Source organism: Furipterus horrens, unplaced genomic scaffold (assembly GCF_987537825.1).
Source record: "Furipterus horrens unplaced genomic scaffold, mFurHor1.1.pri manual_scaffold_11, whole genome shotgun sequence".
NCBI lineage: Eukaryota > Metazoa > Chordata > Mammalia > Chiroptera > Furipteridae > Furipterus > Furipterus horrens.
In genome coordinates this window covers 62,972,043-62,994,738 of record NW_028327181.1, presented here as the reverse complement: position 1 = coordinate 62,994,738, position 22,696 = coordinate 62,972,043, and the positions used below count along the sequence as shown (strand labels likewise).

The following is a 22,696-nucleotide window of genomic DNA, read 5'->3' as shown; positions in this document are numbered from 1 at the left end:
TTGGGTGGGGTCTGCTATGGGACAAGTCTGGCTGGAGACAGTGAAGGGAAAGGGGAAGAGACAGACACACAGATGGAGAAACAAACCAATCACTGGATGGCCCAGGAAAGGGGGTCCAGACGAGTGGGCAAGCAGGCTCTTGATTCCACCCACTCGGCGTGTAGGAAGTGGCAGCAGGTGTCTCCTGGGTCAGGAGTTTTAAAAACCCACACCAAAGGCCCGTCCTGCGACTGGCAGCTGGGCTGGGAACAGGCTGGGGCTCAGGGACAGCCCAGCCCAGCGTGGAGCGCAGGCGGAAGGCCGGGTGTGGGTGCCCGGGACTCAGGTCCCCTCCACACCCACTCTCCCTTTGGGCGCCGCTCCGCCCACGCCAGCGCAGGCTGCCAGCCCCGGTGCCCACGGTGGGCCGGGCTCAGGCAGCTCTGCTGCGCAGGACAGAACACTGTGGAGACGCTACCAGGGCGGGAGGGAGGGCCAATGCTGGGGCCGGGCTCATGCAAAGAGGGGACATGGCTGTTTGGTCCAAATACAGGAAATATCATTAGAGGGAAAGGGACCAAAATGACTCTTAGGCCCTGGTCACAACCATGTGTGGGTCACCACCAAGGACAGGACGAGGGTTTTAAGGTATACAAGTACTACAGTTTAGCAGTAGTTACCTTTCCTGTCCGATAAAATTTATAAATCAACAGCATTTGGAGCTTTTTGTTTGAGCAGCTGCCTTCGGGAGCATTCCTGGGGTGAGCTCCGGCCTGTGAGCTGCAGGCGCTGTGCAGGTGCGTGGGAGACCCTGAGCCGCAGGCTCCCGCACCTGGGCCCAGGCACCATACCCCCCGCGCCTACGTGGGGCCGCAGGAAGTGCACGAAACCATGCCCCCTGCTGCTCACCCTGGCACAGTGGCTGTGAAGTCCTGTAGCTGCCCTCTGACCCGCCCTTCCTCCATCTGCTCAGCCTCCCCTCCCCTTGCCGTGGCCTGGGGCAGGAGCCTCCTGTCTGGGTCCCAAGGTAGTTCTGGGCGTGTGTGTTTACAATGCAATGGAGCCAAGTCATGCCTCTGCTTTAACCTTGGGGCAACACCCACCCTGCCCTCTCCACCCAGCCTTGCCTGCCTCAGCAGCCCCGCCCCCTGGCACCTGCACTCCCTCCTGAGGTTGCTCCTTGGGCACAGCTGTCCTTCCCTTCGAGGAGAGCTTCCCATTTTGGGGGCAGAGGGACTGTGCCGTCTTCACACCCCAGCCACACTTGGACAGGCTGCCAGCCCTGCCCTTGTCACAATGTTCACCAAGACTCTACCTTAGAAGCCCCCACCCCGCAGTAGTTAAGCTCCCTCAGTGGAGGAATCCGATCCTAGGCACCGAATGTGACCCAGAGCAGGTGCTCAGAAGGATCTGTAAAAGAATGAAAACGGACGGCCCTCCCAGAAAACCTAGCGTTAGTGCCAACGGTCATAGTAACAATTATTTATAGCACTAGGTGTCACCCATGGTGCTACAGGCTTAACACACGTTTTGAATATTATTATCACTCTACAGATGAGGAGACTGAGGTGCAGGGTCACAGAGCTTGAAAGTGGTAGACCTGGGTGTCAAACCTGGTGCAGCGGATGCCAGGACCCCATCAACCACGTCTCTGCGGCATAGAGAGAACATGAAAGCCAGCCTGGCCTGAGCTGAGACGCTGGAGGGAGATGCAGGGCTCTGGGAGCAGGAAGAGGTCAAGGCCAGTGGGGGCCACAGGGCTTCCATGGCTGAGAGCCTGCATCTTGAACCAAGAAGATGGAGGAGCCTGCAGAAGGTGCCAGGGTGCAGACAGAGGGACCAGTCTGAGGGTCTAGGCCCTGAGGGGCCAGCCTGCGAGGCCAGCCCCTGACGTTGCCCTACCCGTCTCCAGGACTGCAGAGGCTCCCAGAAGGACACAGGAGCAGCCAGGGAACATGCCTCCCAGCTCTTTAATCACCATCTGAACAGGAAGTGATGGTGATGCATAATTCAGGGCGCAGTGGCAGGCAGCCTCTCCGACCTAAAGCCTCAGCTCCAGCCAGCACCTGTCACCTTCCATAGCAGCCATCTACTGGGGGGCACAGTGCCACCCACCCCACTTACCCTGTTGATGACACCCTACTTCTAAATAAGGATACTGCCAAGCGCTGCTCCCCCCTCCAACCCAGACCACCCCGGATTGAGAAAGCCAGAGGTAGCCTCAAGCTTGAGGTTTCTCCAGTGTCAAATTTCTAAAACTCAGATCTGATCATTCTCCCACTCTTCTGACCCTGGAAACACCTGGGACCCCCAAATGCAGGCCACTTAGGAGGCAGCTTTGGAAATAGACAGACCTGGATTCACATCCCAGCTCCTCTGCTACTGTGGGACCTGGACAGCTCACTTCATCTCTCAGGTCTTAGGGGGTCCCAAGGAGGAGATGGTGTATCCGAAACATGAAGGCAGTTGCGCACATCAGTCCCTTATCCCCTCCATCCACAGAGAGTCAAGAGTGGCTGCAGGAGTCACTGGCCATTGGGCAAGGAGGCCCATGCCTGGACTAGTACCAGGTGGCAGAAAGGGGTCCGAGCCCTCCAAGGGGACGAAACAGCAGGGCACCAACATGGTCATGAAGAAGGTGGGTAGAAGAACAGATGCCACTGCGTTCAGCCTTTATTCTATGCAATCCTCCAAGAGCCCCACAATAGGGGTATGGTCCCCACTTCACAGATATGGAAACTGAGGTCCATCCATCATGATAGGCATGTATTTACATCATCTGGGCTCTCATTTCTCCCAGTAAGGCCTCAGCCCTCGCCAGACCCACTACCTGTGTGGGACGTGAGCAATCGTAAAGAGCTAACTCCAATGAGGTATGTGCTAGGGTCTTGCTGCCTGCCCAAAACTCTTCTGAGCCAGTCATACAGTCCCAGCTCCTAAGCCCTCCATGAGGTTACTCCCTGACTCCAGCCCCAGCCTGAGCTCTCACCTTCCTGCCCTTCCTGTGCCTGCACCACATACAGCTGGTCCCCGTCCCTGGATCAGTGCTCAGGCCTTGTACATGGTAGATAATCATTAAATGCTGGGTAGTAGAGGGAGAGATGAGTAAGCTGGGGAGGCTGGTGAAAGGGTGGGTGAGCAGATGGATGGAGAAATGGGTGAAAGGGTAATGAATGAATGAGTGGCTGGGTCGATGAATGAGTTGATGGGTGGATGGACAGGCAGGTAGGTAGATGACTGGGTGGGACGGGTAGATGGATGGATGGGTGGCTGAGTGGCTGGGTGGCTGAATGAGCAAGTAGATGTTTGAATGGAAAGGATGATGAATGGACAGCTAGATGGATTAGTGGATGTATAAATGGATGCCCTGTTGAATGGGCAGGTAGGTGGATGAATGGATGGGAAGAGGGAAGAATTAGCAGCAGACATGTGTTCTAGCAGACAGACCTTAGCTCCCTGTATGAAAGAGAATCCAGCCAGAGCCTTGTCCAGATAGAATGGCCTTGCCTTGGGTGGCAGCGAGTCCCACATCTTGGCAGGGCTGTTCTGGAGCAACATACTCACTGAATGGACCTCTCTTCCCCTTTTAGTTTTTGTTTTGGTGTAAATCATCCCTCTGCCTCCCAAGCCCAGGTGTTGTCCTTAGACTAGGATCTCCCTGGGGACAGTGCCCACTATAAGACATGTGCCATCAATAAGTACTTTTGGAGGAAGTTGGCAATCTTCTCCGAGTTTTGTGCCACAGCCCATAAGATGTGGGTTAGACTGAGGTCTTAGGTCTAAAGGAAACTTAGAAATCCTTACAGTTCTAGTTTGGGCTTTGGCTACCAAGAGGCTCACTCTCCTCTTGGATCACTTGGACTTCTGGATCCTGAGCGGCTTTGCTCCCCTTGTATCCGAGAGCACGCAGCTATGGACAATAGATCCCTAAGCAGTGACCCTAGGGTGGCAGTTTGCAAGGAGGGGGCCCTCTTAGGGGGGCCTCCAAGGATCAGAAGATGCTGGGAGAGGGGAAGACAGTGAAAGACAGAAGGGTGCAAAGTCCAACTCTAACTGGGGGTGGCTCCAGTCAGGAAAGGGCTAGCAGACAGGTTGACAGCATGTCCAAGCAATTAATTATGGCTCTAGCCAGCTCTCACTCTGGGCAGGAAAGGTGCAGGGGGCAGTTCTCAGACTGAGAGGCTAGGAAGAAGGGCAGTCAGCATCCCAGACAGAAGATAGGCAGGCAGGCATCTTGAGACATCGTCCATCCTGGTAGACGAGATGTCCCAAGCCAGCCCAGCTGAATCCCTGGACCCCCCAAACCCAAGCCTGGTTTCCTAAGTGGGCTGAATCACACTTTCACTAGGTCCTGTGTTTTCCTCACATAAACTGTTGTGGGCAGTGAGACCTAGGGCCGGGGGAGAAGGAAAAGGAGGAAGAGCCAAGGGTCTGCTGGGAGGAGCGGGGCTGAGGGGCATTCTTTGGACCTATCATCAATCCACTGTTGGTCCCACATCTCCACTTAGATGCCAGGTGCATCTCAGGTTTCACAGGCCAGAGTAAAACTCCTGCCTCCAAATCCTGTCCTTCTCTCACACCCCGCTTCAGATGGGCTCTACTAGCTAAATCTGCCACTTCTCTCCCGCTGCTCCCCTGCTCCCACCCCCAGCATCTCTCACCTGGGTGAAGTGACGTCCTCCTCTGCCCATCCCCCTGCCTATCTCCCTGCCCACCCCATACACTCAAGGTTTGCTGTGCCTCAAACCCCCAGGCCCCCTCCTGCCTCCGCCTGGATCAACCACCCCATAAATCTGCAAGGTACAGGCCCCACTTCATTCCAGGCTCCACCTAAACGTCCATCTATGACCCAGGCCTTCCATGGTCATTCTAAGGTCAAAAACCTGCCATCGGTTTTCATACTTTATGTTTCTTCCTAGTACCTAACACCACCCAGTATAATTTTGATTCCTTCACCGCTCTCTCCCCCGCCCCCGTCAGAATGCAAGCTCAGGCTACTCCTGTCCCCCAGCACCTGGAAGAGTTTTGGCATACACAGTAGGTGTACAAGATGTTAAGGGGAAAATCAATTTTTTAAATCCTGGGAATATATATTAAGATAACCACCAAATGCAAAAAGTATTTCCATTACAACTATTGGATAAAAATGTCAGCGTATGCAGCCAATTGTGTGGGGGTGGGGACAGCAGTTAACCCAGGCATGACATCCACTGGTTTCCAGGCCAGTGGGCATTTCACCCTCTATCCTGCCCGGTTCCACAGGTCAGTCCCAGCCAACGGTCAGCCTCCCCTTCGGAGCTCACCCTGGTGGGACTGCTCAGGCCTGGAGTTGGGATGACGACTGGGTGGGCCAGAGAGGCCGCTGCAGCAGGAGGCAGGGAAGCCCCCCACCATGCACACTCAATCCAGGCCTAGGGTAGCGCCCCTCTCCCAACCCCACACAAATTGACCCATGAACATGGGTGTTTCTGTCCTCACCAAGTCTCATGGGGCATGGCACTTGGGTGGGACCCACCAGGCACTCGGTGGCTGCACAGTCCCAGATCTGCACTGCCCTCTAAGGCAAGGCTGACCAGTGCAGACGGTAGTGCAGTCCCAGTCCACGGAAGGAGGAGCCGTTTCTCAGCCATCCACCCCCACCTGCCAGGTTCCTGCGTTCCTGGCACCTGCCCATGCGGGGGGTGGGGGGGCATGCAGGAATCCTCCATTCAGCCTCTCCTGGCTCTGCCCCCTTCACCATCTGTGAAGAGCTCCTCCCTCTGCCCTGCTCCCCCCGCACCAACTCCCCTCCTTTCTCCTGCTTTGCTCCTTTGGTTCTCTTCCTGGAGCTGGGGAAGGTTCCTGGGCATCAGAGTCAGACGCAAGTCTGAAAGCCACTCCCCTGCCTCACCTGGTGACCCTGACCTTTTAGCATCCACCTATGAAAGGGTGAATGCCCAGCACCCAAGGGAGCTCAGCTGATCCCGGCACAGCCAAACTGTGCTGAGAGTACAGCCAAGGCTGGAGGGGGCTGACGGCCCACCTGGGTCCTGTCCCTGCCCTCCCCATCCCACGCCCAGAGCTCAGTGCCTCATGCTCACTCCCTGCTCCCAAGGGACCTAGGCCTCGGTCCCCACTCTCACAATGACCTCCAACCTCAGGAGCACAGGGCTGTACCCAGGTGGGTAGAAACAGGAAGCAGAAGGCCTCTCCGCGCCCACTCCTGTCCGGCTTTCCACTCACGGGCCCCAGGTGCCCCCACGCAATCCTGCGAGGTGCACAGGACCTGGGCCTTCCTTCTGTTTTGCCAGCTGTCGTCTGTACCAGGGCCCCATTAGGGTGGGACACATAGAGGGGGCCTGTTCTCCAAAAGAGCCTTAAATTCTGCAGTTCAGGGGGGACTGGCTGGGGCTTTGCAGGCCTTCCACACCCCCTGTCCCAGCCCAGGCCCTCTTCCTCTGGCCATGTGCTCCCACTGCCCACTGACAGCTGCCTGAACCCTTCCTGATCTGGCCCTACCTTCCGCTCAGCCTCTCCTCCTGGCCCCTCTCCACTTCCCAGCTGCAGCTGCAGATGTAGGGGTGTGCTTACTTCTTCCTCAGCACCCAATCCCCAGCCCTTGGGCAGAGCCCCGCTTTAGTTCAGGACTACCCTGCCTGGGGCCGCCCAGGAATCTCAGAGGTGGATGCAGCCCTGGGACTGGCTCCTGCTCACTCTTGGTCCATCCCAGCACCCCAACCCCTTTGAGAGTTCAGACCCCAGGAGGAAGCCAGGTGCACCAGCATCTCTCCCGCAGCCGTTCATCCAGAGGGGACGTGGGGACTAAAGGAGCCCAACTGGGGCCTTTATTTCACCTCCTGTTTAGTATAAACAAGCAGGCATGGTGTTCCTGTGCTTCTGGCCCATCCAGGGGCAGCTGCAGAGATGGGGTGGAGGGGATGACAGACGGGTCCAGTCAGCTAGAGCAGCTTTATCTCCCCAAACAATTCACAGCCCGCTTTGGGATGCTGGAGTGGAGCTCCAGTCCCAGCAGGAAGGACAAGCCCGCAGATGGTGCTGTGTTAGTGGATGACAGAGACACACTCAACTACTTCTGCTTCCACTTCTCTAGCAAGAGGGAAGGTCTTCCAACTGGAAAAGGGAGGGTGTGTAACAGGAAATGCGTCCCGAGACAGCCCAGGGAGGGGCTGGCACACCAGGCTGGACAAGGAGGCTGGGCTGAGGACACAGAGGCTGGTTCCAGACCTGGACCTCAACCCCCAGGAAGTCCCCAGCCCTGAAGAGCCTCTCAGAGATGCCTGCAAGTGTTTAGAAAATAATAACAATCGCTGCAGCAGCAAGTCTGACAGTGTGCCTGCTCCGTGCAGATACTGGACTAAGCACTTCCACGTCAGCCTGGGTTCAGGGCACTGGGCCATCGTTCCAGGCACCTGTCACACTGATCCTGCTCGCCCTGCATCACAGGCTCCCAGGGTTGGGGCAGTGGTTTTACACTAGTTTTACATTCTTTAGAAGACCAGGCTTTGTGTCTCATACATTACTTACGCTTCCATCACATTTCTGTGTCTTCTCTTTTCTGCTAGGATTCCTAAGTCAACAATAAATCAGGGAGCTATCAGAGACCAGCCTAATAGCATTATTATTAACTAAAGTCCGTACTTGACCCCGACTTCCTTAGTTTTTACCTAATGTCCTCTCCCTGTTCCAGGAGCCCACCCACGATGCCACAGTGCATTTAGTGGCCTTGTCTCCTTAGGCTCCGCTGGACGCTGGGAGTTTCTGACTCTCTGTGGCTTTGACCCACCTGAGGAGTGCTAGTCAGGTGTTTGGTAGAACGCCCCTCAGGTGTTGGGACTCTCTGATGTTTTTCCCACGGGGGGGGGGGGTGACGTCCTGGGAGGGAGACTACAGAGGTGAAGTGCCACTCTCATCCCATCGTATCTACTAACTTGTTACTGCCATGGCCCTTGGCCCAAGGCGCTGCCACCCAGGCTTCCCGCTGTGGAGCTGCCCCTTCCTCCTTTCCACGCTGCGCTCTTTAGAGGCAGCCACCGTCACATCTGACACTTCAGGGTGGAAACTTAGGCTCCACCCCCATGATGAGGAATTATCTACATAAATTATTTGAATTTCTTCTGTACAGGAGAGTTTCCTAGTATTTATTTATTCATTGAATCATTTATTTATATCAGTATGGCCTCATGAGTATTTATTTTATATTATACTTTGAAAGTTAGTCTATTTTAATTTTTGCAAAGCATTTGATCCTGGTAACCTGGGTTTTGGGGGGTGGTTGGTAAAAGGTGGATAACTGACATTCACTGAACCCCATATCTAATGAATGGTAGTCATCTACCCTGGAGCATTAATGGGTACGGAAAACCAATGTCTCTACCTGGTTTTTAAACAAATGAAATAGAAACTGGAAACTGTTAGCATTTTGAAGGGCTCTCTACCTGCGGGGAAATGGCAATCCTATTTCGTAATGCATATTCAGTGAGCAGGGATGCAAAGTGCATTTCTGTGGGTTGCTCAGTCCATGATCCAGTGCACGCAGACCCGCCCCTCCCAGGCCCTGTCCGTGGTGCTGCCCTGTGTTACCACCAGCCCTGCGAATTCCAACAGCCAGCACCAGTTTCTGCAACCTGAGGGCAGCGCAGCCTCTGAGAGGGACAGGAGTAGGGTCTGATATTCTCTCTTGTGTCTGTTACAGTGCAATGGAATCAATAAGATGAAATTTAGTAGAAATAGGGCCAAGTAACAGGTTTAGGTTCAAAAATTATTGACACAGACAACAGGCCTCATCTCTTCTACAGTCGGGATTATTTTTTTAAAAATTGCGTTTGAATGAGAGAGACCTAGGGGTCACAACACCTGGATGGACTGCATGGTTGCACAGTTCTGGAAAGAAAACCGGTTTAAACAAAACAGCAAAAATGGACATTTTTAGGGCCAAATACGAAAACTGAATAAGGTCTGCATATTAAATGAGATGAGGATTTATTGAAGCAGAAAAATGCTAATCCTTTACTGGGGAGAAAAATCAGGCTACAAAACATTAGGCAAAGCATGATCTCACATTCTAGAGAAAATCCACATACAAGCATAGAAACAGCTCTGGAAGCATGTGACCAAGGTGTCACAGTGGGGCTCCTTGGGCAACAGGACTTTTGCTTGTCCATATTTCTCATTTTCTACAGTGCCTATACACTGCTTCTGTAAGGATAGCATGCTTTCAACAGAAAGAAATCACTGACCCTCCTCTAGGATGGAGAGACTCCTGTCTTGGCAGAGGTTCCTACAAAAGATCCCCGGGGGCTCTGGTGACCAGAAACTTAATACGAGTGGAAAGTGAGGTGCAGCAGTCAAAAGGCAGCCTCACCCGGAGTCGTCTGCGTGTGTGTGAGTGTTGGGGCTGAAATGGCCCAGCAGGGTTTTCTGGCCCAGCCCCTCCATGTTACTACTAGGAAAACTGAGTCACAGAAACAGTGAATGGCAGCTCCAGGGCCCCTGTTGGGTCCTATGAGAATGTCTTGGGGGTATTTGGCCTGGAGAAGGGAAGATGGGTGGGAAGGAGTGAGGGGGGCAGGAGTGCTGTTTTCAAATAAGGCTGCCACGTGGAAGAGAGACCCACGTGAGTCCCTGTGTAGATCCTCGATGGCTAAGGGACAAGCAGCTTTGGGTCTAGAGTGTATGAGGGAGAAGGCTCTAATGGCAAGAGCTGTCCAGCTCAGGAATACGGTGGTGGGTGCTGGGGCTCAGGGCCTACTGGCCTCGGGCCAGAGATGGCTGGAAAGCCCTTCCCACCATGGCGGCTCTGCGGTTCTGGAACTCCAGGTTCCACCCAGAGCCAGCGACTTCTTCCTGCCTGCAGCCAATGTCCTGAGAGGAAGGAGCCGGGCTGTCCCCATGCCCGGGGCTGCTCAGCCCACTCCAGGGGACGCCCGGGCTTGGCCAGCTTTGTGAAAGGAGAAAGAACATGGTGGCTGTGGAGGTGCCCCCGAGCAAAGCCAGGAAGGGCAGGGGGTGGGCTCGGTCTGCAGAAAGACGTGGGGGCTCCAACAGAACCACAGTAGTGATCATGCTGAGATGGGGTACCTAAGCCCTCACACTGGACCCCTGCCTTATCCTCTTCCACCTCCTGCTCCCAGGGACCCACAGGTCTGGGCCATGCCCATGGCAGGGGGAGATGATTATCGATTATTTCCCACTTGCAGGTGACAGGGAGGCATGGATCCAATCTAGCCATGCCCCGGCTTCTCCCACGTTCTGAAACGTGAGGCCTGAGCTGTCCCAGGAACAGAATGCCAGCCAGTGCCCCTTTTGAGGCCTGTGGCCCTGTGCTCCCCATGCACAGCCAGAGGCCTTACCTGTCCTTGGAAACTCACTACTCAGGGCTTCTGTCCCCTGACCATTTCGGAATGCACAGTAGCAGGAGGGTGGGGATGCTCACCTGCAGGCAGGTGACTTGCCCTCCCCCCAGACATAGTCACCAGTCCCTGTGCCCATGGCATGAGAGGACACTGATATATGGGGTGTTTACCGAGACTCCTCTGCTCACCCCGCTGGCAGCGCCAACCCTCAGATGTCAGCCCTGTTAACAACATAACTCCTGCTTTCCCCAAATAGACGCAGGCCCACCCCAGGAAACACTGCTCAGCTGCTGCTCCCCAAGGCTGGCTCTGGCAGGCCTGCCGCAGCCAACACAGCCAGCTGCCGGCCAAGCTTGCCGATGGGAGCCTGAATGGGGGCGGGGGTGGTGGTGGTGGGCACCAAGCAGGAGCAAGTGCCCAGAATCCTGGGTGGCCACAGGCAGACACCTCCTTCTGTATTCTAGGCAGGGGGTGCAGTCAAGGAGCCAAGCTGCAGAGCGCCCCTAGCTGTCCTCTCCACCCCCTGGCTAGGCCCAGCCAGGCGCACACCTCCCACAGGGTCCTGGAATTTCGTGCACACAAACCTCCGCGTCTTAGTCGCTACAGGGAGGGAGGGGGCGGGGGTCCAGAGGCCGAGTTCTGACAGCTTATTCCCCCAAACCCTGAGCGGGTTGCAGACCGGTCAGGGGGACTGGGGGTCATGGAAGATGGGTAGAGAGGCCACCCTGGGCGTGACGCGTGACGCTCGCAGCACTGGCGCTAATGGTGGAAAGCGAGGGTCCGACAGGGCAGGGGGAGCTCGATGTCCTCAGCTCTGGCGGGGACAGGAGGTGGCACAGGCGGGAGTCCTCCCGGGGTGAAGCCACCGCCTCGGGCAGGAGAGAAGGCAAGGGAGCTGGGGGAGGGGCGGGGGAAGGGGTTCCGAGGCCGCTGGGGAAGGAAAGCAGGATGTTGGGGCGGGGGCGGAGGCTCAGGTGATGGGGCGCGGGCGCCCAGCGCGGTCCCCTTACCTCCTCGCCCTGGCCGAAGCGCAGGCCGAGCGCCGCGACGCGCTCCACGCGCAGGAAGCCGTCGGGGTCGCGGCCGCACACCTCGAACACCTGGCGCAGGCGGCGCACCGAGCGCAGCAGAGCCGCGGGGGCGCCCGCCCAGCCCGCGCCGCCCGCCATCCGGGTGGGCCCGCAGTCAGCTGGAGCCCCGCGCCGCCCGCCGCGTCCGCCGCCGCTCGCCCCGCGCCGCCATCACCGCGCGCCCGCTGGGGCCGCCGGCCGCCAGCGTGGGTCTGCGACGCGCAGCCTCCCTCCGCCCGGGGGCGCGGCCGTGTCAGGCGCCGCGCTGCAGCCCCGCCGCTCCGAGCGCGAGGCGGCGGCGGCGGCGGCGGCGGCGCGGAGACTGCAGACAAAAGGAGCCACCCTGCTCCGAGTGGGGCCGCCACGCGGGCCGGCTGACCCCTCGCGTCCCGAGCCGCCGCCGCCTCTGCTAACTCAGTTTCCCTCGGCGAACCGAGCTCGTCCCCTCCCCTGGAAAACCGGGAGGGTGGGAGCGTGACAAGTGTCCGGAAACACAGAGCTGCCCAGAGGCCCCGCCCCTCCTCCGGAGAAGTCGGTAAGGAGGCCTGAGCCCCGGACCACCTCGGCTGGACTCCAACAGCGTCTCCTCCGGCTTCAGTCTCCCTACCCGTGGCCAACCCATCCTGCACCCTTCATGGGTACGGAGCACTCTTTATGCCCTTGGTGCTTCATATAGTAGCGTGTTCGAGTGTTACAAGCGTGTCCAAGGAAGCTGAGACCCAGAGAGGTTGAACTACTTACCCTAGGCCACACAGCTTGTGAGAGGCAGGGCCAGGATTACCTATCCAGGCTCGATCTGGATGCATCTAGGCGCCCTACTCTTAACCTTCTCTGTGCTGCCTTGGAAAGAAGAGTCTCCGGGCCTAATAACACACAATCGTCCCTGACAGCACTCTGGGACCACCACTGGGCTGGGGAAGGGTGCAAAGAGGAGGAGCAGAGACCTCGGGGACAGAGGAGGTAGAGAGAATACCACGGGCAGGCAGGCAAATGGAAAAGCTAGGAAATTCCACTGGGCTTGCCTGTTGCAGGGCCCAGGAACACCCAACACCTAGGGAGGTTCTCTCCCTTTCCTGGGTCCCCACCCTCACCCTTCTCTGGGAGTCCTGGATGCCCAAGCTCAGAGCCCAGGACAGAATCTCAGTCCTAAGGACTGGCAGCAGCCTCCCGGCCTGGACCTTAACCTCCTCCCAGTAGTGCTCAGCTGAGACTTTACTGCAGCTACCCATGGTGACGCCCAGCCCTGCCTGGGGGCCCCTACAGGACTTGACCTAGCTCTCCTCTCCTCCTTCTACCTTGTTGCTCAGCATGTCAAACCCTTGTGGCACCAGTTACCCCTAACCCCGAAACAGGCTTCCAATGAGCCCACCCCCACTTATGCTTTTGAGCTCATTCAGAGGTTTCTTCCTCCAAGAAGACTTCCTTGATGGCGCCCCATCTTGCTGATTAGTCTCAATTCTAGTCCCTTCCTCCAGATACCTATCTAGTTTTATAATTCTCTGGTGGGGTGTCCATCTCTCCAACCATGCTGGGAAACCCTCCAGGGCATGATGTATCTAAATCACCTTCGTGTCCCCAGATCTTCAGCCAAGAGAGGGTCCAGAGAAAGCCCCTGCCTCAGCATCTTCAGGAGCCAAGAACAGTGCAGGGACTCAGGGATTGCAGGGTAGGCTGGGGCCCAGTTATGCACACAGGTTGTGTGGCCTCCCCTCTGGGACTCAGTTTCCACCTCTGTGGTCTCCTGCTCAACTCCAAATATATCCTACACAGTAGCCACTTTGTAGCTTCTCTGAGAGAGTGCCAGTTTCCCTGTTCTCTAGGCCCCAGCTTTAGGGATGAACTTGGCCTTTAGCTGCCTTTTCCCCTTTGATACTTTAATTCCTACAGGAGCACCCTCGGGGAAGACAGATCCAGAGTTTGAGGATTGGTGAGTCCAAGATGTGAGAAAGCAGGTAAGGGGAGGCCTGGGGCAGGGGTGGGGTGAGGTGGGATCAGGGTGGAGGATTCTCAGAAGAGTGTGGGCTTCTTTGCTAGCTGGATGCTCCTCAGCAGGAAACTAGTTTCCTCATCCCAGCTTTCTCATCTGTACAATGGGGATAACAGTAGTAGCTTTCTTAGGGGTGACTGAAGATTAGAGCTAATGGATGCATTACTTCCCCTTGTACCTGTCTTGTGAAATGGAGGAGAAAATGGAGGAAGAGAAGCAGGGAGAGCAGGGGGGAAGGAGGCTGGCTGCTGGAGGTCCTGTCAGCCAGCTGGTGGGAGGAAGGACATGGAAGTTGGGGCCACTGCCTGTTCAGGGACCCTCGTATTCATTCCTGCAAAGTCAGCTCCTGCTCATTTTCTCCCACCCAAGAGGCTCAACCCAGCAAGGAGATGGGCAGGAGCTGGGACTACTCCCTGTTGGAGCTGCAGAATTGTCTCTCAAATCCCCCAAAAGCTGGCTGAAGGGGGTGTCTCAGACCTGAGCGTGAACAAATGCTAGGTGTGCCTATCCTGGAGCCCACGGCAGACCTTTGGTTCTCCCAGAAAACAGGTTCCCATCAAATTCAAAGTCCCTTCCCCAGGGAAGCCCTGCCTGACCCCTGGCTGTCCTGCCGGGTTCTTCTGTGCATTTTTCTCTGCTGAGTGATGGTTTGATGGCCCCCTTTTTCCCCCACAAGACATGAGCTTGGGACTGGTTCTGTTGCTCACCGCTGTGCTGTGGGGGCCAGCAGGGGCGCACCACAGACATTCTCTCCTGGTTGTCACCTTTTTGTTGAGTACCTGGGAGTCGGAGAAAGGAGAACAGCCACAGACCCTGTCCTCACTGAGCTGATAGCTGGGCAGTCATGACGTAGTGTGATCTGTGCTGAGGGCCCAGACTCTGGGAGCCCAGAAGGGCCTGCTCAGCATTTAGAAGGGCGCTTCGAGATGGTGCAATTTCCGAGGTTCCCAGGTCGTGAGAGGTGGACCTGGGGCCAGATTCCCAGGCTTCCCAACTCCTTGACCAGAGAGCTCAAAGTGCAGCCCCAGCAGATGCAGGCTGGGGACCTTGGGGTTGCTTCAAGGAGGCAAGAGGCCCCTTTAGGGGAGAAGTGACCAAGAAGGCTGGGAGCCTCCCCCACCCCTTCCTCTGGGTGATCTCCAACAGCTGTAGCAGCCTCGGTGGTGCAGCTGGGAAGTACATGGAGGGAGCAGCTGGGATCCTGGCTTGTTCTCTAGGGAGAGACAAGACTGGTCAGGTCGAGCCCCTGCTGAGAACCCATCTTCTGGCCTAGGCCTCTCCTGTTACCTGTCCCTCCTCACTCCTGTCTGGGAGCTGCCCAGTGCCCTCCTGCCTCCTGCTTGGGTACCTTCTCACTCCTACCTCATACCTCATCCCACCTCCTCTGGCCAACTCCTGTCCTTCCAGATTCGGTGGAAGTGGTATCTTCTGCAGGAAGCCTTCCCTGACCACACTCTCTCCTCCTTGACTACCCACACCCCTTGTGCTCCTGTAGCATTCTGTGCAGAAAGGTGACAGGTACAGTCTGCGGAGCCACCCTACAGATGGGGATAAGGCTGTTGTGAGTGTCAGGTGAGTGGATATATGTAAATGCCAGAACAGTGCCACAAGTAGTAAGTTCCAGCTGTTGACATTTCTTACCCCTGCTATTTATCATGAGCATCTGGGAAGTAGGTATGAAAGGTTACACCGTGAGCACAAGGTCCCGGAGAGCAGGGCCAACTGTGTCATTTTTCTTTGGAGTTTCTAGCTCCCCTTTCCTAGAACGATGCCCAGTGCACAAAATTCAGGTCTGTGAAGGGATAAATTAAGGATGGAATAGGCACATAAGTATGGTGGGCTGAAAGATGGCCCCCCAAAGGTGCCCACATCCTAATCCAGGGGACCTGTAAATGTTACTTTATTGGAAAAGGAGTCTTTGCAAATGTGATTAATTAAAGGACCCAGAGATGAGGCTGTTTTCTTGGGTGAGCTGAGTGGACCCTAAATGCAGTCACATGAATCCTCACAAGAGGGAGGTAGAGGCCGATTTGGCACAAACAGAAGAGGAGGCAATGAGGCCCTGGGGGTGGAGGTAAGATGGAGGCAGCCAGAAGCCAGGGCATGCCGGCAGCCCCCAGCAGCTTTGGAAGGTGTGGGAAAGGATCTCTCTGGAGCCTCTGGAGGGAGTGTGGCCCTGCCAACTCCTTAGTTGCAGACTTCTGGCTTCTAGAACAGTGAGGGAATGTTTGTTGTTTTAAGCCAGCAAGTTTGTGGTACCTTGTTATAGCAGCTGCAGAAAACTGATACCTATGGGGTACATAGTCTATAGAAGTTATGAAAGGTTATTAGAAGTCAGGCTTTGCGATCCCAAGGTCTGCTGCCCATTTAGCCCCATGACTCTGGACAAGGGAATGTCTCTGGGCTCAGTTTTCCTATGTGTAAAGTGGGGATAGATCCTGTCTTAGAGGTCCTATAGGTTTTTCATGAGCAAATGAATGTAACGTGCCTCGCACCTCACAACGTCAGCACAGAGAGGTTTAGAACCAGACTAAATGGGGGAAGTATTATTGATTTTTCATTTATGGGCCTTGACGTCATCAGCCATGTTGTCTGGATCTGAATCAGGACCCACAGTTTTCTTCCTGTTCACAACCTGCTGTTTTTTTTTGTTTTTTGTTTTTTTTTAACCATGAATAATTATCGTTCTGGAGAAAAAGAAGTTGGTGTGAACCCATTTGTCTCCACACTCATCCTGAAATACGCTCGGAGAGCAGAGCTTGACTGCAGACGCAGCCAGCGCTGCTGGGGGTGCCCAGGACCCTGGGCTGGGCTGGGCTGTGTCCAAGGTGAGCAGGGCATCTGGAGACGTTGGCCTTCCTGGCCGGGAGGGGTGTCCGGGAATCCGGAGGTTTTACTCACTACGGGTGTCCATCCAGAGCCTTTTCTGACCCTCAGAAGGAAGAAGCAGGACGTACTGGTTGCTGACGTTCCTCCCAGGATTTTGAGAAGAATGCCAACACCTTATTTATGCTATCCAGCTGGGCTCCAAATTCTGTCATCAGAGGCAGAAATGGCTCCTAAAAGTGCTTTTTGGCGGGGGCACCAGCGTTTACCGCCAGGTTCCTTAGGTCTCCCGGGCCTGGAGTCCCCTTGGATCTGACCTTCCCACGCTCCCAGCCTTCTCTGCTGCCCCCTGCTGCCAAGAAGAAAAACATGTCGGTCTTCAGCATAGGCAGGAAGCAGGCAGGCTTTCTGCTCCACCCTCTGTTCCGTTAAGACTCGGCAGAACAGTAAACACAGTTACTGTCTGTCACGCACTTAGTGAGCATTGACTATCCCCCAGGAGTGTGTGTGGCATGGGCCTCGGTTCCAAGACAATGACTCCACATTGAATTGGCCAATGAAAAGCCCAGCTTGCCTTGCACATGCAGTTCCCTCCACCTGGAAATGTCCTCCCTTCCCTCACCCCGTAGCCAGTCTTCAAATGCCACCTCCTCCAAGAGGCCTTCCCTGAGTGAGCTGCCCTCACAGCTCTGCTCTTATAGAACTCCATGTGGACTCTCCTAGAGTATTTTCATGATGCTCAGTGCCACCTTCCCTAACCACTGCCTCTTCCCTTGGATAAATCACGTAACGGCTCTGTGCCTCACATTTCTCACCTTAAAAGAGTTAATTATAGCGCCACCGTGTGGGGCTGTGGGAGACAGCCGAGTTCATGTGTGGAACGTCAGGGGTAGCTAGCAGCAAGAAGCCAGGGGAAGGGTCTCCCCTGCGGAAGCAGCAAGTGGAGATGAAGTTGCTGAGAGCCAAAGGTCCTCTTCTCATCTGGGTCACCCAGGAATATGGGCCTCAAATGGTAAAACCTGTGTTAAAAAGGTAAGTGCACACACACACACACACAGACACCGGAGGAATGTGCGCAAAATCCCACTGGAGTCAGCTGATGAGAGCATGGCCCTGCCATTGATATCAACTCACTCTCTTCTGGGTCTTGAGATCCCTTAAGCACTGAGGTCCGAAGGAACAGAGGCAGGTCCTGGTGTCTTAGCTTTACACTCACTCACATCTCTCGGCTAGATTCCCAGACAGAGTACTTCTGGGTGGATGGTGTGGACATGTCTAAGGCTAGTGATAAGGGAAGAGGAGGCTGAGTGCACTCTTGACTGGTACTATGTGTTTGTTAAATAAACCTTTGCTAATATGACAGATGAAAACGGTATTTTGCTGTTTGGGTTTGCATCTTTTTTGTTTACTAATGAGTGTGATAACCTTTTCCATCAGATAGTATTACAATTAGCAATTGGTACAATATTTCTTTTCTGTGGGATTTACATCCTTTGCTTCTTTTTCTACTTGGGTCTTTTCTTAAAATTGATTTTTATGACCTCTTTGTAATGAGAGCGATTTCCCAGTTTGTTGGCCTTTAAATTTTAGGTGTTTTTATTTTTTTGGACATGGGAGATTTTAATCTATTAAGGGAGTCAACACGTAATCTTTAGGATTTCTTCCACTGCTTTAGGTGTACAAGTCCTTGCCCATTATGGGAAACATGAATGCTCCTGGCCAACACTTCCAGCTCTCCTCCTTCTGGGTAGGGGAGGATAGCTCTTTTTGACCCTTGTGATTCTGCGGAGCTGTGTGACACGTTCTGGCAGTGACTGTGACAGAAGTTACCACACATCTGGCCTCAGGCCCTTAATGACTAGTATTAGGCCCTCCAATCTGGTAGCCACTGGCCACAAGTAACTATATTTAATTCAAATTTAGCTTAAATCACATTCTAAGTGCTCAAGAGCCCCATGTGGCTGTGGCCACAGTATTGAAGTGTGAACAGTGCTACCATCTCAGGGCTGGGTACCACTGTCTCATCTCTGTCCTTCTGCACAATGGTCAGTCCATCTGAGGCGCTGAGAACAGGGTGAGCAGAACTGTTGCGGCTTTTAAGCAAGTTTGAGTTACTGGTGTTTTTATGAAACCATAGCATAATATGGACCTTTTGCCTATTCCATTCTACTCATCTAGTCTAATGAATGTTATCATAGTTTTATTAAATAAACATTTCTGTGTCCTTTATAGTAAGAAAAATTTCCAACAAGGCTCCTAATTGTTTTTTCTTTCTTAGCTCTGCTTTGTTTATTCTATAAAGTGAACCCTTGGGTCATTTATTTTGGACACACTCTCTCCCAGTAGGAATCTGGATAGGAAGTGGGATTTCACTGGAGAAGAACTAGAACTCTACACAATATTAGATTTCCACATCCAGAGGCGCGGTCTGCCCCCACTTACCCGCCCTTCTGCCTGACCTCCTCACACACCAGTCTGCTGACAGATGCTGTGCGGACAGGCTCAGCAGCCACAGGAGGAAAATAAACACAACACAGAGACTTTCATCAAGCAAGATTAGTTCCTTTTTAAAGAACTGTACTTTATCTAGTGATTCCTTGCCTTCCCTATTCTTGTGGGGTTGAAATGGCCTTTTAAATATATTTTGTTTTTCTAAATGCACAAGCTGACAAAACACATTTTGGAAATATTACTGCTACGTGAAATCTCAAAGTCTGGATTAGAGTTTTCAATAGGTCTTTATATACATCATCTCCAATTTGGGAAGGATTTGCATGGGGATGCTATTGAGAATGGGGTCTTCTATTAAATCTACTTATATAGTTCTCTGATGACAAAGACTTGTTATTTAACAACCATGTACTGAGCACCTTGAACAGGGCATGGCACCTCTATCTGGAGGCCCAGGGTGTAACCGGGAAGATGGGACCAGCTGTGATCACGACAATGTCATGAGGCCTTCTCAGGCCCCGCCTCGGTGACCTCCTTATGCAATCAGGATGTCACAGCCCTATTTTCAACAGATCAACTGGTGGACAAAGCTCCACCAGGGCAAAACGGTGGCCATTTTCCAAGACCCAAACCCTCACCACCAGCCCTGCCAGTCACTGCCACGGTCCAAGAACCCGGTCCACACCTTGGGATACTGTGGTCACTGGTTATGTGGCTGTTTTCCTCACTAAACTGTGAGCTCATGGAAGGCAGAGGCCAAGCTTTTCCCTTTCTTTTTTGCTTCTGCTACGCCTGGCGAAGGGCTTGGTGCAGTTATAACCCACTGAAAATATTTCTTTGGACAAATAAGTCAGCTGACATCTCCCTTTAAACATATTGAAGTTGGGCAATGATCCCTGAACTTCTGACCAGGAAAGGGCCCAATTAAGGTTCCAGTGTGACCCCCCGTGGGGGGCAGATTCTGAACCCTGTAACCCCACAGGGTTCTCTTTATCAAGACTAGTCTGACTCAGCGTAGGGTCAAGGACGCAGCACAACCTTTTGGGGACACAGGCATACCTTGGAGACAGTGTGGGTTCGGTCCCATGTCACCATGAACGCAGCACAGACATACTCGGGTTAACTGTTTTTGGAGGCCTTCATTTCCGTAAGAACACTCCATATCACATAAAACTTACATTAAATAAATGTGCATGCTTCTCTACTGTTCATTCGTCAGTTTAATTGTCAGACCCAGCCAGGAGCCCTAAGAGGCTAAAGGGAAACTTTTTCTTCCCCTACATATTTCACCAAAATTACTCATCTTACCTTTAGTTGAGAGGTTCTGGAAATAGAAACCCATGGCAGGGTGGGAGGGTGGTGAACCCAAGTCCTCCTTAGAAGAAAGGAAATGGCCTTCATGTTTCAAAAGATCAGTCCAGAGGAGGGGGTGTGTGAGAAAACATAACTGATGTGTGTGAAGAAATTAAACAACTCCCCACATCTTAGAGCAGATTGAATTTACATTTTACTTATAAAAGGGGGGTGGGAGAGTACATACACAGGGAGGGAAAGGGGGTGGGGCCAACAATGATCTGAAATAGATTTCTACAATCTCCTTACGATGAGCGGTTTTGTCTGTTGGGCAGTATTTCTCCTGCTGGCAGACGGCTGCTTACACATTAACAAGGGAGCAGACGAGGGAACGAACTGCCAAAGCCGAGGTCTGATGGAAAGGAGGGGAAGTATTCATATACAATGTAAGTTTACAATACACAGCATTTTCTTTAAATGATGTAATGCAGTCGCAGGAAAAAGTTAACAATACTAACACGAGAATAATCAAATGTTTGTTTGTTATCCATGTACAGCAACTAACTGCTTTACAAAAAAGCAAAATAATACAATATATCATCACATGTATTTACAGTGTAGTAAATATACTTTTCTGTCAAATTTTACACAAACTATTTACAGGTGAATATACTGCATTAAAAAAAATTGTGTGGCTGACACTAAGAGTGAATTTTTGTATAAGTCCATTGCATAACATTGAATAAGACATGCCTCCTTATGCCAGGGGGTGAGGGGAGAATGAAAAAACAGAACAAAAACCAACAAAACCCCAAACAAAACTGAAAAACCCTAAAACCCACTCAGTAGGGAGGGCTGCCGGCTTCCACTGCGCTGGCCCCCAGCCTATCCCTCCTGAGGCGTGGCAGCTGACCTCTCACTGCGGCCCTGCAGCCGCGCCCAGGGATGAGCGGGTGCTTGGGTGCTGAGTGGAAACGGACAGAGTGCTCGCCACTCTCCCCGGAAGCTAGTGACCCGCATCTCCACGTTGGCGAACAGGGGCACACCCCTGGGGCTGGGGCAGTGATAAAGCAGGTAGATGATGCACAACACAGATGTGAGGAGTTCACGTTTTCCTCTTTAAAAAGTTAGCGGAAACATCCACAAACCAAAAACTCATGACCTATGATGTTCTTTATAAAACTTACATCAGATTTTGCAAAGTGGGCAACGTGCCCAATGTCAGACTTTCTCGTGCAGATTACAGGTATGAGGCCTAAAAGAGAATTTCATTTCTCAGGGGAAGCATACTGGTGAGAGGTCTGTTGTTCATTTTAGTTTTTGGAAAGCTAGATTTTCCTCAAAAGTCAGAAGTTCTTTAAACAAGGAAAATTTTAAACCTTGGTAAAGTTTTCCAATTCTTAGGAAGTACTGGTCAAAAGTATTTTTGCAGTTCAAAGAAGGCTCAATTTTGATTTGTACAACGCTGATCATTTCATGAGGTACTTCAAGTGAATTCATTCCATTGATACACTAGAGGGAAATAATAAATTTAAGAAATATCATACCTTGGAAAACTTGTTTATGGAAAAATAAGTATTTTTAACAGTAAACCTTTGGAAGTTGATCTATTTTGATGGGGGAAGCAAAATAGCATAATACACGCTGTCATATGCACCAAACCCGCCAACAAAGAGGAAAAACGGAGGACCCGCATGGCTGAAGGCTCCCATTTGCTTTTGTTCCGGGAGCCAAAGTTGTGAGCGCTGGGTGTGCGAGACCCCAGCCCCGAACAGCAGCTCGGCATCCTTGGCATTGGGCTGTTAATGACCTATTTCTAAGCTCAGTTCTAGTCTGAGCTTCTTTATAGTCTTAGTTGCTCTGCTATTACACACATTCTATTCTAATGCAGCCTCTACAATAGTTAAAAACAAAAGTTTAGTTAATTGCACCTGTCTTCAATATTTTCCCATAATTCTATGTTAAAATACTTATTAGTACTAAAGTTTTTTTCCTTTTATTTTGGCAACTGGTTCTTACTTTTCCCAGGACTGTAAACAAATTAAAAAGATTAAATTCTTGTTATTTCTGAATATCAAAAGCAATTTTATTTACATCAACATATTACATTGTTACTGTGTGGATAAATGTGAAATGTGTTATATTATTAAAATCAGAACACTTACATGTACCATTATTTATTGATTTAGCTGTGGAATTTAATTTACTGAAGTCCGCTTATGAAATAGCACTACAGGAAACTGCCCCCTCCCGTAGGTTTCTCTTCCCCTCCTTAAGCCATTACATCTTAAAATATAGAGGGAACCTGGCACTAGGGGGAGAGTATCTTTTTGTAATAAATATGTTTTAGTCCTAAATTTTAACATCCAGATACTAGTATGCTCACTGAAGTCACATTAATTTGCACACTGCAGGTACCCCAAAGAAACCAGATCTGCATTACTACGGAAATCCCCAGGCCATTATAATCCATCCAATTCAGTACAGCAGCACCTCTGAAGGTCCCCTACTGCCACACTAGGCTGACTAGTCTTTTCACAGTGATTAAATGCAATTCTATCATATACGATCCAAATGTTTTGCTAAAGAGATTCCTGATTCTTTTGGAGGGAAGGGGGAAGAATATAAGACATTAAACTATGTTTTATCAAAGACAGTTTTGTTAATATACACCATATTCCCTGTTTCTGGGGAAAGTATTAAACAAAAGAAAAGCAATAGCTACTCAAAAAGTCACG

At 52.4% G+C, this 22,696-nt stretch overlaps 1 protein-coding gene across 1 annotated transcript in view; it reads right to left on the bottom strand.

The window, feature by feature from the left end:
* RAB11FIP4 (RAB11 family interacting protein 4) overlaps positions 1–11,500 on the bottom strand; it is a 96,573-nt gene extending 85,073 nt beyond the window's left edge. Inside the window, exon 1 of the mRNA XM_090291911.1 lies at positions 11,342–11,500. Within this exon, the coding sequence (XP_090148037.1) occupies positions 11,342–11,500 (159 nt within the window). The remainder of the gene's footprint in view (positions 1–11,341) is intronic.
* Positions 11,501–22,696: the final 11,196 nt, after the last annotated feature.